The sequence below is a fragment of the Felis catus genome, chromosome C1 (assembly GCF_018350175.1).
Source record: "Felis catus isolate Fca126 chromosome C1, F.catus_Fca126_mat1.0, whole genome shotgun sequence".
Taxonomy (NCBI): domain Eukaryota; kingdom Metazoa; phylum Chordata; class Mammalia; order Carnivora; family Felidae; genus Felis; species Felis catus.
Window position 1 is genome coordinate 126,922,728 of NC_058375.1, and position 15,366 is coordinate 126,938,093.

General features: G+C 38.1%; 2 protein-coding genes across 8 annotated transcripts in view; one reads left to right on the forward strand and one right to left on the reverse strand.

The window, feature by feature from the left end:
- ZRANB3 (zinc finger RANBP2-type containing 3) overlaps positions 1-15,366 on the reverse strand; it is a 304,924-nt gene that overhangs the window by 216,952 nt on the left and 72,606 nt on the right. The window lies entirely within an intron of this gene.
- LOC123379345 (small ubiquitin-related modifier 2-like) lies at positions 2,953-3,222 on the forward strand. The gene has a single exon (XM_045034824.1). It carries the CDS (start codon positions 2,953-2,955, stop codon positions 3,220-3,222), a length of 270 nt encoding a protein of 89 aa, XP_044890759.1.

Genomic DNA, 15,366 nt, shown 5'->3' on the forward strand with positions numbered 1-15,366 from the left:
TAGGAGTTGTGCAGGGCCTCGGTTCTGGCAGCAGTGGTGAAAGGTCTCATTTCACAAGCAGACTAGAAGCACACCTAGTTAAAACTCACCACATTCAGGCCAGGGACCAAACACTGCTGACAACAGGCAAAGAGAACGTCTGTAGATGAGTGACCTACAGTACAAAGGAGCCAAGACACAACAGAAGAGTGTAAACAGCACACACTGGAGACACTCCCGTAAGTGCCAGGCTTTGCAGATCAGGTAACACTACACTACAGGGCACTGTAAGACCTCTTCTTCTTCATGAGGCCATTGCCCTCAACAACAGGAGAAGTAACTGGTGTTCCTAACCCACAGAAGCAGACAAAGAGACTTAGACAAAATGAGAAAACAGAGGAAATTTTCCCAAATGAAAGAAAAGGACATGGCCACGGCCAGATATTTAAGTGAGACAAATGTAAGTAACGTGACTAAAAGAGAATTTAAAGTAAAGTATCATGAAGATACTCACTAGACTTGAGAAAAGAGTGGCAGACTTGAGTGAGACCCTTAACACAGAGTTAAGGAATAACATAGCAAAGATAAAGTGTTCAATAAACAAAATAAGGCACACAATTGATGGAATGGACAACAGGCTGGAAGAAGAAAAGGAATAAATTAATGACCTAGAAAAGAAAGGAAAGGAAAGTAATCAAACTGAACAAAAGACAGAAAAAATAATTATGCAAAATAAGAATAAACTTAGGGAACTCAGTGACTCCATCAAATGTAAAAACTTCTGTATTATAAGAATCTCAGAAGAGAAAGAGAAAAAGGGGCAGTAAATTTATTTGAAGTAATAATAGCTGAAAACTTCCCTACTCTGGGGAAGGAAACATATATCTGGATTCAGGGGGCACAGAGAACTCCAAACAAAATCAACAAAAGCAAACCCACAACAAGACACATTGTAATTAAATTGGCAACATTTACTTACAGTCAAAAAATTTTAGAAGCAGCAAGACAAAAGAAGTCAGTAACATACAAGAGAAACCCCATAAGATTATTAGAGGCATTTTAAGCACAAACTTTCCAAGCTAGAAGGGAATGGCATGATGTATTCAAAGTGCTTAGTGGGAAAAATCTGCAGCAAGAATGTTATATTCAGCAAGACTATCATTCAGCATAGAAAAAGAGAGAAAGAGTTTCCCAGGCAAACAAAAGTAAAAGAGTTCATGACCACTAAACCAACTCCGCAGGGAATATTAAAGGGGACTCTGAGTGGGAAGGAAAGACCAAAAGTGACAACATTAAGAAAACAGGAAACACAAAAGCAATAAAAATTACTATTTCAATAAAAAAAAATCAGTCAAGAAACTCACAAAATAAAAGGCTGTAAATTATGACACTGTATACCTAAAATGCAGTAGGAATGGAGAAAAGAATGGGTTCAAAATTAAATGACTATCAACTTAATACAGATTACTATTTACAGAAGGGTTTATATACAAACCTAATGGTAACCACAAATCAAAAACCTGTAAGAGATATGCAAAGAATAAAGAGAAACAAATCTAAATATATCATTAAAGAAAACAAGCAAAGCATGAAAGAGGGAAAGCAAACAAAGGATCAGAGAAAATCTTCAAAAATGACCAAAAAATTAGTAATAAAATGGTAATAAATACATATCTATCAATAATTACTTTGAATGTAAATGGACTAAACACTCCAGTCAAAAGACATTGGATCATAAGGGGCATGTGGGTGGCTTAGTCAGGTGAGTGTCCGACTCTTGATTTCAGCTCAGGTCATTATCCCTGGATTAGGGGATTGAGCCCTGCGTCAGACTCCACACTAAGAGTCTAGCCTGCCTAAATTCTCTCTCTCTTCCTCCACCCCTCTCCACTGCTCACACACTCTCTAAAATAAAATATATATATATTTGCATATATATATATATATATATATATATATATATATATATATATAAAAGACATAGGGTAACAAAATGGATGACAAAACAAGATGCATATATATGCTTCCTACAAGGGATTCATTTTAGACCTAAAGCCACCTGCAGGTTGAAAGTAGAGATAGATGGAGAAATATCTATCATATAAATGGATGTCAAAAGAAAGCTGGAATAGCAATTCTTATCTCGAACAAAACAGACTTTAAAAGAAAATGGAAGTGAGAGACAAAGTTGCTATAATAATAAAAAGTCCAACAAGAAGTTGTGACAACTGTAAATATGTATGTACCCAACAAGTGAAAATCCGAATACATAAAATAGTTCATAAGAAACATAAAGGAACTAATCAATAATAATACGAAAACAGTAGGGGACTTTAAAACTCCACTTTCATCAACAGACACATCATCTAAACAGAAATCAATAAGGAAACAATTGTTTTGAATGATACACTATACCTGATGGACTTAACAAATATATTCAGGACATTCTATCTTAAAATAGCATAATATACATTCTTTTCAAGTGCACATGGAACATTCTCCAGAAAAGATCACTTTTTAGACTACAAAACAAGACTCAATAAATTCAAGAAGACTGAAGTCATAACATATATCTTTTCCAACCACAATGCTATGAAACTGGAAGTCAACCACAGGAAAAACTTTGGAAAGAACAAAAATACATGGAAGTTAAATAACATGCTGCTAAACAATAAACAGGTCAACCAGGAAATTAAAGAAGAAATTAAAAAGTACATGGAAACAAATGAAAATAAAAACACAATGGACAAAAAATCTTTGGGATTCAGCAAAAGTGGTTCTAAGAGGGAAGTTTGTAGCAATAAAGGCCTGCCTCAAACACCCAGAAAAATCTCAAATAACTACCTAACCTAACACCTAAAGGAGGTAGAAAAAGAAGTCTTCTGCCACTCTTGGTGGCGCTTGTATGCTCAATCAGTGTGGAACTGGTACCTCTTTTGTGAAACGGCAGCTGAGGAGACTCCAGGACTCACCATGGGGGACGAAAAGCCCATGGAAGGAGTCAAGACTGAGAGCAATGATTATAGTAATTTGAAGATGGTAGGGCAGAATGCTTCTGTGGGGCAGTTTAGTATTAAGACGCATATATCACTTATTAAGATAACGGAAGCTTATTGTGAACAACAAGATTTGTCAATGAGGCAGATCAGATTCCAATCTGATGGACAGCCAATCAATGAAACAGATACACCTGCACAACTGGACATGGAGGATGAAGATACAATAATGCGTTCCAGAATCTGATAGGAGGTGTCTACTAAAAAGGGAACCTGCTACTTTACTCCAGAACTCTGTTCCTCCAGACCAAGAAGACATTCTCAGTTAGAAAACCACAGTTTGGTTCCACCATATCCTGACTACTATAGTATAATTTTCTCTATTTCTTCATTTCTCCTTTCCCCATTCCTTTATAGTATATAAAGTAACTGTGTATATGCACAAGCATTTTGCATTGTTTTAAACTAAATGGCCAATGGTATGTTGTGACCGGCATCAAATGGAGATGGGATGGGCAAAAATACTGGTTCCGTAAAAATACCCCCATCCTCTATTAGTGGCATGCTCATTCATCTCTATATTCCAGTAAGTTATTTTGCTCTCACTGTTTAACAAACAACAAAAAAAACATAAAAATCCTTGCATACTTGTTTGATTGAAGAATTTTAATGTTTTTCATTTATCATTGTGAAACCAAGAACAGTTTTGTAACTTTCTTGTATATAGCTGTTAAATGTAGGGCAATCTGTCTTTAAGTAGGGATAAATTACTCTAAAAGAAATGAATTGTAGCTAGTTTTCCTTTCAAATCAAGTGTCCTTTTGTTTAAGTAAACTTCTTGTAAAAAAAACCATAAAACCAGCAAAAGGAGGGAAATAATAAAGATTACAGCAGAAATAAATGAAATAGAAACAAAACAATACAACAGATCAATGAAGCCAAGAGCTGGTTCTCTGAATAGATCAACAAAACTGATAAACCATTACCCAGATTGATCTACAAAAGAGAGAGACAGAAAGGACTTAAATATGTAAAATCAGAAATTATGGAGAAGAAATAACCAACACCACAAAAATACAAACAATCATAAGAGAATACTAGGAAAAACTATATGCCCCAAAATTGGACAACCTAGATAAAATGGATAAATTCTTAGCAACATATAAAATAGTAAAACTGAAACACACACAAAAAATAGAAAATTTGAACAAACCAATAACTAGCAAAGATATTGAATCTGTAATCAAAAAACTCCCAACAAACAAAAGCCCTGGACCTGATAGCTTCAAAGGAAATTCTACCAAATGTTTATAGAAGACATAATACTTATTCTTCTCGAACTATTTCAAAAAATATAAGAGGAAGGAAAACTTCCATTCTATGAGGTCAGCATTACCATGATACCAAAACCACACAGAGACATCAGTAAAAAAGAGAACTATAGACCAATATCCCTGAGGCATATATATGAAAAAATCCTCAACAAAATACAGAATTCAACAATACTTTAAAAAAAATCATTCACGAGTGCTGGCTTTGAAGATGGCGGCAAAGGAGGACGCTGGGCTCACCGCATCCTGTGGATGACTTAGAGTCCACCCACACCTGCCTAAATAACCCAGAAAACCACCAGAAGACTAGCAGAACAGATTCTCCACAGACAAGAGTAGACGAAAGGCCCACGGAAGAGGGTAGGAAGAGTGGAGAGGCGGTGCGGGCTACATGGACTGGCGGGAGGGAGCCGGAGCAGAGGGGCAGCCCGCCGGCCAAGCAGAGCCCCCAAGTCTGGCTTGCAAAACTGGAGGGGCCTGACGGAGTGTGTTCTGACAGCAAGCAGGACTTAATATCTGGAAGGTTATAAGTTAAAAGCTCTGCTCAGAGAGCGGGAGGGCTGGAGGACAATGGGAGGGAGAGTTGTTGAGCCCTGGACAACAGAGCGCAGCTTGGCAGGGAACAAAGGTGCTCGCCAGCGCCATCTCCCTCTCCCATCCCCCAGTTGAAATCCCAAAGGGAACCGGTTCCTGTCAGGGAACTTGCTTGCACCTTGCAAACAACCAACGCTGTGCTTCTGTGGATCCAGCCCTCCAGTGGCAGGTCTGAATCCCTCCGGGTGCCACAGAGCCCCTCCTGAAGTGGATCACTGAAGGAAAAGCGAGCTGAGCGTGCCCTCCCAACCCCGTGCACCTTGCCAATCCACCCCAGCTAATACGCCAGATCTCCAGCACCACAAGCTTGGCAATGTGCAAGTAGCCCAGAAGGGCCACGCCACCCCACAGTGATTCCCACCCCTAGGAGAGGGAAAGAGAAGGCACACACCAGTCTGACTGTGGCCCCAGCGGTGGGCTGGGGGCAGACATCAGGTCTCACTGCGGCCCCACCCACCAACGCAAGTTATTCAAGACAGCACAGGGGAAGTGCCTGACAGTTCCACACCATTCCAGGGACTATCCAGAATGACGAAACGGAAGAATTCCCCTCAAAAAAACCTCCAGGAAATAACAACAGCTAACGAACTGATCAAAAACGATTTAAACAGTATAACAGAAAGTGAATTTAGAATAATAGTCATAAAATTAATCGCTGGGGTTGAAAACAGTATAAAGGACAGCAGAGAATCTATTGCTACAGAGATCAAGGGACTAAGGAACAGCCAGGACGAGCTAAAAAATGCTATTAATGAGCTGCAAAATAAAATGGAGACGACCACAGCTCGGATTGAAGAGACAGAGGAGAGAATAGGTGACCTAGAAGATAAAATTATGGAAAAAGAAGAAGCTGAGAAAAAGAGAGATAAAAAAATCCAGGAGTATGAGGGGAAAATTAGAGAACTAAGTGATGCACTAAAGAGAAATAATCTACACATAATTGGTATTCCAGAGGAGAAAGAGAGAGGGAAAGGTGTTGAAGGTGTACTTGAAGATATAATAGCTGAGAACTTCCCTGATCTGGGGAAGGAAAAAGGTATTGAAATCCAAGAGGCACAGAGAACTCCCTTCAGATGTAACATGAATCGATCTTCTGCACGACATATCATAGTGAAACTGGCAAAATACAAGGATAAAGAGAAAATTCTGAAAGCAGCTAGAGATAAACGTGCTCTAACATATAAAGGGAGACCAGTAAGACTCGTGACAGATCTCTCTACTGAAACTTGGCAGGCCAGAAAGGAATGGCAGGAAATCTTCAGTGTGATGAACAGGAAAAAAAATATGCAGACGAGAATCCTTTATCCAGAAAGTCTGTCATTTAGAATAGAAGGACAGATAAAGGTCTTCCCCCACAAAAAACTGAAGGAATTCATCACCACTAAACCAGCCCTACAAGAGATCCTAAGGGGGATCCTGTGAGACAAAGTACTAGAGACATCGTTACAAGCATGAAACCTACAGACATCACAATGACTCTAAACCCATATCTTTCTATGATAACACTGAATGTAAATGGACTAAATGCGCCAACCAAAAGACAAAGGGTATCAGAATGGATAAAAAACCAAGACCGATCTATTTGCTGTCTACAAAAGACTCATTTTAGACCTGAGGACACCTTCAGATTGAAAGTGAGGGGATGGAGAACTATTTATCATGCTACTGGAAGTCAAAAGAAAGCTGGCGTAGCCATTTTTAAATCAGACAAACTAGACTTTTAAATTAAAGGCTGTAACAAGAGATGAAGAAGGGCATTATATAATAATTACAGGGTCTATCCATCAAGAAGAACTAACAATTTTAAATGTCTATGCACGGAATATGGGAGCCCCCAAATATATAAAACAATTACTCACAAACATAAGCAACCTTATTGACAAGAATGTGATAATTACAGGGGACTTTAATATCCCACTTACAGCAATGGATAGATCATCTAGACACATGATCAAGAAAGAAACAAGGGCCCTGAATGATACATTGGATCAGATGGACTTGACAGATATATTTAGAACTCTGCATCCCAAAGCAACAGAATATACTGAATTTCGAGTGCACATGGAACATTTTCCAAGACAGATCACATACTGGGTCACAAAACAGCCCTTCATAGGTATAAAAGAACTGAGATCATACCATGCACACTTTGAGACCACAACGCTATGAAACTTGAAATCAACCACAGGAAAAAGTCTGGAAAACCTCCAAAAGCATGGAGGTTAAAGAACACCTTAGTAAAGAATGAATGGGTCAACCAGGCAATTAGAGAAGACATTAAAAAATATATGGAAACAAACGAAAATGAAAATACAACAATCCAAATGCTTTGGGATGCAGTGAAGGCAGTCCTGAGAGGAAAATACATTGCAATCCAGGCCTGTCTCAAAAAACGAGAAAAATCCCAAATACAGAATCTAACAGCACACCTAAAGGAAATAGAAGCAGAGCAGCAAAGACACCCCAAACCCAGCAGAAGCAGAGAAATAATAAACATCAGAGCAGAAAAAAACAATATAAAATCTAAAAAAACTGTAGAGCAGATCCATGAAACCATGGATGAAATCATGAATGAAAATAGAATTATTACAACCAATCCCTCAGAAATACAAGCAATTATCAGGGAATACTATGAAAAATTATATGCCAACAAACTGGACAACCTGCAATAAATGGACAAATTCCTAAACACCCACACCCTTCCAAAACTCAAACAGGAGGAAATAGAAAGCTTGAACAGACCCATAACCAGCGAAGAATTTGAATCAGTTATCAAAAACCTCCCAACAAATAAGAGTCCAGGACCAGATGGCTTCCCAGGGGAATTCTAGCAGACATTTAAAGCAGAGATAATACCTATCCTTCTCAAGCTATTCTGAAAAATAGAAAGGGAAGGAAAACTTCCAGACTCATTCTATGAACCCAGCATTACTTTGATTCCTAAACCAGACAGAGACCCAGTAAAAAAAAAAAAGAGAACTACAGGCCAATATCTCTGATGAATATGGATGTAAAAATTCTCAATAAGATACTAGCAAATCAATTTCAACAGCTTATAAAAAGAATGATTCACCATGATCAAGTGGGATTCATTCCTGGGATGCAGGGCTGGTTCAACATTCGCAAATCAATCAACATGATACATCACATTAATAAAAGAAAAGATAAGAACCATATGATCCTGTCAATCGAGAAAGAAACAGCATTTGACAAAATTCAGCATCGTTCTTAATAAAAACCCTCGGGAAAGTCGGGATAGAAGGAACATACTTAAACATCATAAAAGCCATTTATGAAAAGCCCACAGCGAATATCATCCTCAACGGGGAAAAACTGAGAGCTTTCTCCCTGAGATCAGGAACAGGACAGGGATGTCCACTCTCACTGTTGTTGTTTAACATAATGTTGGAAGTGCTAGCATCGGCAATCAGACAACAAAAGGAAATCAAAGGCATCAAAATTGGCAAAGATGAAGTCAAGCTTTCACTTTTTGCAGATGACATGTTACTATACATGGAAAATCCGACAGACTCCACCAAAAGTCTGCTACAATGGATACGTGAATTCAGCAACGTTGCAGGATACAAAATCAATGTACAGAAATCAGTTGCATTCTTATACACTAATAATGAAGCAACAGAAAGACAAATAAAGAAACTGATCCCATTCACAATTGCACCAAGAAGCATAAAATACCTAAGAATAAATCTAACCAAAGATGTAAAAGATCTGTATGCTGTAAACTATAGGAAGCTTATGAAGGAAATTGAAGAAGATATAAAGAAATGGAAAAACATTCCGTGCTCATGGGTTGGAAGAATACATATTGTTAAAATGTCAATACTACTCAAAGCTACTTACACATTCAATGCAATCCCAATCAAAATTGCACCAGCATTCTTCTCAAAGCTAGAACAAGCAATCCTAAAATTCATATGGAACCACAAAAGGCCCCAAATAGCCAAAGTAATTTTGAAGAAGAAGACCAAAGCAGGAGGCATCACAATCCCAGACTTTAGCCTCTACTACAAAGCTGTCATCATCAAGACAGCATGGTATTGGCACAAAAACAGACACATAGACCAATGGAATAGAATAGAAACCCCAGAACTAGAGCCACAAAAGTATGGCCAACTCATCTTTGACAAAGCAGGAAAGAATATCCAATGGAATAAAGACAGTCTCTTTAACAAACGGTGCTGGCAGAACTGGACAGCAACAGGCAGAAGAATGAAACTAGACCACTTTCTTACACCATTCACAAAAATAAACTCAAAATGGATAAAGGACCTGAATGTGAGACAGGAAACCATCAAAACCCTAGAGGAGAAAGCAGGAAAAGACCGCTCTGACCTCAGCTGCAGAAATTTCTTACTTGACACATCCCCAAATGCAAGGGAATTAAAAGCAAAAATGAACTATTGGGACCTCTTGAAGATAAAAAGCTTTTGCACTGCAAAGGAAACAATCAACAAAACTAAAAGGCAACCATTGGAATGGGAAAAGATATTTGCAAATGACATATCAGACAAAGGGCTAGTATCCAAAATCCATATAAAGAGCTCACCAAACTCCACACCCGAAAAACACATAATCCAGTGAAGAAATGGGCAGAAAACATGAATAGACACTTCTCTAAAGAAGACATCCAGATGGCCAACAGGCACAGGAAAAGATGCTCAACGTCACTCCTCATCAGGGAAATACAAATCAAAACCACACTCAGATATCACCTCACGCCAGTCAGAGTGGCCAAAATGAACAAATCAGGAGACTATAGGTGCTGGAGAGGATGTGGAGAATTGGGAACCCTCTTACACTGTTGGTGGGAATGCAAACTGGTGCAGCCGCTCTGGAAAACAGTGTGGAGGTTCCTCAAAAAATTAAAAACAGACCTACCCTATTACCCAGCAGTAGCACTGCTAGGAATTTACCCAAGGGATACAGGAGTACTGATGCATAGGGCACTTGTACCCCAATGTACAGCAGCATTCTCAACAATAGCCAAATTTTGGAAAGAGCGTCAATGTCCATCAACTGATGAATGGATAAAGAAACTGTGGTTTATATACACAATGGAGTACTACGTGGCAATGAGAAAGAATGAAATATGGCCCTTTGTAGCAACGTGGATGGAAGTGGAGAGTGTGATGCTAAGTGAAATAAGCCATACAGAGAAAGACAGATACCACATGTTTTCACTCTTATGTGGATCCTGAGAAACTTAATAGAAACCCATGGGGGAGGGGAAGGAAAAAAGAAAAAAAGAGGTGAGAGTGGGAGAGAGCCAAAGTATAAGAGACTCTTAAAAATGGAGATCAAACTGAGGGTTGATGGGGGGTGGGTGGGAGGGGAGGATGGGTGATGGGCATTGAGGAGGGTACCTGTTGGGATGAGCACTGAGTGTTGTATGGAAACCAATTTGACAATAAATTTCATATTAATAAAAAAAAAGATCAAGACAAGAATGCCCAATCTCACCACTTTTATTCAATCTAGTACTAGAAGTCCTAGCCACAGCAATCAGACAACAAAAAGAAATCAAATGCATCCAAATCAGTAAAGTAAACCCAAGAGACTCCACCAAAAAACTGCTAGAACTAATAAATGAATTCTATAAAGTCGTAGGATACAAAACCAATGTACAGAAATCTACTGCATTTCTACATACCAATTAAGCAGCAGAAAAGAAATTAAAACACAATCCCATTTACAATTGCACCAAAGATAATAAGATACCTGGATATAAACTTACCCAAAGAAATGAAAGACTAGTACTCTGAAACTATACAACACTGATTAAAGAAATTGAAGATAACACAAATAAATGTAAAGACATGCCATGCCCATGGACTGGAAGAACAAATCATTAAAATATCTATACTACTCAAAGGAATCTTCACATTTAATGCAACCCCTATCAAAATACCAACAGCATTTTTACAGACCTAGAACAAACAATCCCAAAATTTGTAAAGAACCACAAAAAATCCAAAATACACAAAGCAATCTTTGAAAAGAAAGCAAAGATGGAGGCATCACAATTCTGGACTTCAAGTTATATTACAAATCTGTAGTAACCAAAACAATACGGTACTGGCACAAAACAGACATATAGATCAATGTAACAGAATAATCCAGAAATAAACCTCCCACAATTTTATGGTCACTTAATCTATGACAAAGAAGGCAAGAATATCCATTGAGACAAAGACAGTTTCTTCAACAAATGGTGTTGGGAAAACCGGACAGCAACATGAAAAGAATGAAAGTAAACCACTTTCTTACACTATATACAAATTTAGGTCTTTTGGATTAAATACCTTAATGTGAGACCTGACACTATAAAAATCTCAGAGGAGAACACAGGCAGTAACTTCTGACATTGGCCATAGCAACTTTGTCTAGATATGTCTCCTGAGACAAGGGAAAACAAAAGCAAAAGTAAACTTTAGGACTACATCAAAATAAAAAGCTTCTGCACAGCAAAGGAAAACAAAACAATCAATAAAACTTAAAGGCAATATATGGAATGAGAGAAGATATTTGCAAAAACGCATCTGATGAAGTGTTAGTATCCAAAATATATAAAGAACTTTTAAAACTCAAAACCCAAAAAACAAATAATCCAATTAAAAAATGGTAAGAAGACATGAATGGATATTTCTCCAAAGAAGACATACAGATGGCCAACAGACACATGAAAAGATGCTCAACATCAATGATCATCAGGGAAATGTAAATCAAAACTACAATGAGATATCACCTCACACTTGTCTGAATGGCTAAAATCAACAATACAAGAAACAACAGGTGCTGGCGAGGATATGGAGAAAAAGGTACACCTATCATCTATCTTGTCTTGTTGGTGGGAATGTAAACTGGTACAGCCACTGTGGAAAACAGTATGGAGGTTCCTCAAAATTTTCAAAATAGAATTAAACCTATAATTCAGCAATTGCACTACAGGGTATTTACCAAAAGAACACTAATTCAAACCCTGATGTTTATAGCAGCGTAATTTACAATATCCAAGATATGGAAGTAGCCCATGTGTCCATCGACTGTTAAATGGATAAAGAAAATGTGATATTTATCTACAATAGAATACTAGTCATAAGAAAGAATAAAATCTTGTCATATGCAACAACATGGATTGATCTAGACAGTAAACAAAATAAGTCTGTGAGATAAAGGCAAATACCATATGATTTCACTCATATGTGGGATTTAAGAAACAAAACAAATGAGCAAAGGGGACAAAAAGACAAACCAAGAAAGAGACAGACTTTTAACTATAGAGAACAGACTGAGAGTTACCAGAGGGGAGGTGGGGGAGATGGAGGATGGGTTAAACTGGTAATGGGGATTAAGGAGTACACTTGTTGTGATGAGTACCTGGTGTTGTATGGAATTGTTGAAACACTATATTGTACACCTGAAATTAACATAACACTGTATGTTAAATACTGGAACTACAATAAAAACGTTTTAAAAAAGCTTTAAAAAGTACATGGAAAATTTTATAAAGTGTGGTGTGGGGGGGCAAACTAAAATTTTACGTAAAATGTTTTCATATTTGTAAACATGGACATGAAAACCATAGCTAACTGTGGCAGATTGTATTATCTAAAAATGACTGCACCAATATTTCCCATTACACATATGGTCTTCTTGCAAGGTGATGTTGACTCTCCTCCTGAAGTTAGGTAGGCTTATAACTACAGCCAAAATAACACTAGGTGACTTTTGAGGCTATTATAAAAGGGGATACAGCTTCTGCCTAATCCTGTAGGAGTGCTTATTCTTACAATTCAGTCACCATGCTGTGAAGGTTTGAAGAAATCCTAGCCAAGAGCCTGAATCAAGTGCAAGATATGTGACTAAGAAGTCCTCAAGATGACAACAGGCCAGGCACTGTCTGACTGCAACTATAGGAGAGACCTTGAATGGGAACTGCTTAGCTGAGCCTAGCCACACCTCTGAACCATTAGAGATAATAAAACAATAACTGCTGTTGTAAACCACTAAGCTTTGTGGCAATTTATCATGTAGCAATAGATAATCCAAATAATAAACAATCAGTTAGTACCTAATCTGTGCCCGGCAACTGTGCCAAGTGCTGTACTATTATCATTTTATTTCACCCACACAACTATTTAATGAGTAGGTGTTATCATTATTCACTTTTTGTAATGAGCAAAATGAGATTAAAAGAGGCTAAATAAGGCCACAGTAAATAGTAGAGCTGATACTGAAACAAAGGACTCCCTCACTCCAAAGTTTTTTTGCATTAGAAATTTTCTATGATTATAATAGTAATAGCAACTCGTTTACTGAGAGCTTATATGCCCATCACTTTTTGTAGCACTTCACATGCACTATTTTCATTCTCACAAACATCCTATAGAATGTATTATTACTATTTTCCTTTTATAGATTAGCAAGTTGAAACAGAGAACTTAAGTAACTTGCCCAAAATTAAACAGCTGCTGAGTCTAAGGGCCACCATTTAAAATGAAGCAATAAAGCTTCAGAGCCTCTTCCTATTGCTTTTTATATTACTCTCACAATTATACAAAGAGTTGCAGCTAAAATGGAATAACAGAGACTAGATTTATCCCCCTCCTAAAACAACTAAAAACACACACAAAATAAATTAAAACAATGGTTTTTAAGATATTGCCTAGGGGCCAACACAGGGTAGTGATTTCTGAAACACCGATCAAAGGACATGAGCCATACAAGTGCCAAAGGCTACTGCCTGGAGAGTTTCCAAGAGGAACCCAGGTAGTGGCTGGTAGTCTCCAAAGTCTCCTCGACCTGAGGAGAGGATACTGGGATTCCGGAGAGACCAAGATTAAATTTCACAGGGCTGAGGGGTACCTGGGTGGCTCAGTCTTTTAAACAACCAGCTCTTGATTTCGGCTCAGGTGGTGATCTCCCAGCTCATGAGTTCAAGCCCTGCATCCGGCTTGGGATTCTCTGTCTCCCTCTCTCTCTGACCTTCGAACATGCACTCTCTCCCTCTCTCTCTCAAAAATAAATAAATAAAGTTAAAAAAAATTCATACAGGTGAGTAAAGACAAAAGAGCTGCCCTGAGACTTCCAGGAATCTACAGAGGGTCCCCTCTTTGTCCAACTCCTGATCAGGTAATGCCTAAATCCAAGGAAACACTCACTTCAAATATCTGAGAGAAAAATCTCCAGACCAGGAATTCATGGAATACTGGGTGCTCAGAAGGGTCTTGCTTTATAGTAAGACAAAATTAGCCCTAGATTCATCACTCCTTTGGTCCTACTTGACTAAACTTTTTTAAAAGACCTAAAAAGATCAAACGATTTCTAAATAAACTTGCTATGTCCTAGAACAAGTTTCAAAAATATTCATAAGAATATAAAAATATCTAGTACCAATATGCTTCTATCTGTCAAAATACTTACTTTGGAGATTTTTCTTCTGTTTTGCCATTATTTTTTGTTAGAACTGCAGTCACCCATATGTTAATTATGGTGAGCTTGGCGGTAGCAGCAAATAGACCCCAAAGTGTGTAAGTATTCAACCAAAAAGGAATTTATTTTCTAATCATACAGTAATACAGCAGGGGTGTTTCTAGTTGGTAAGCACCTCTTTTCCATGTGGTAACTCAGGGACACAGGCCCTTGGAGAATTTGCCATTACCTAGTCTTTCCATTTGACTGCCAGAAAGGGAAAGTGAAGGAGCACATTCGAAAAGTCTGCTTTGCTAGTATTTCATTGCCTAGAATTTAGTCACATGGTCTTACTTTTACCTATAACAAAGGTGAGGAAATGTATCCAGGTGTATACCCAAGAAGAAAAGGAAATGGATTTGGGGTGAAGAGCTATCAGTCTTGTCACAGCCATTGTGTTCAAACACTTTTTATAACAATCAATTTTTAGAGGAAAGATGGGAGGTGCTTTGTGGCAGATTTTGTCAATCTACTTAATTTTGTGGGTGAGGGAGTTCTCATTCATCCTGAACTGTTCCAGCCACGCAAAACTTTGTGACTTTTCCAAGGAATCTAGAAAGCCACACTTACTGATCTGAAATTAGACCACTTCATTATATGATTCGTGGCAAAGATTTTTGGGTAGGTTAGAAGTACAAAAGGGTGGTAAACAGTCAATTCCTGGAGAACTTCACACTTCTATTGTCTCTGAGTCTCTCCCTTTTTTAAAGGCGTAGGTTTTTTAGTTTTTTATGTTCATTTATTTATTTTTGAAAGAGACAGAGTGCAAGCAGGGGCAGGGCAGACAGAGGAAACATAGAATTCCAACCAGGCTCCACACTGTTAACAGAGAGCCTGACAAGGGGCTTGATCCCACCAAATGTGAGGTCACAACCTGAGCTGATATCAGAAGTCAGACGCCCAACCAGTTGAGCCACCCAGGCGCACCTCTCCCTGAGTCTCTTTCCAATTCAATAATTTGCCACCTCTAATAT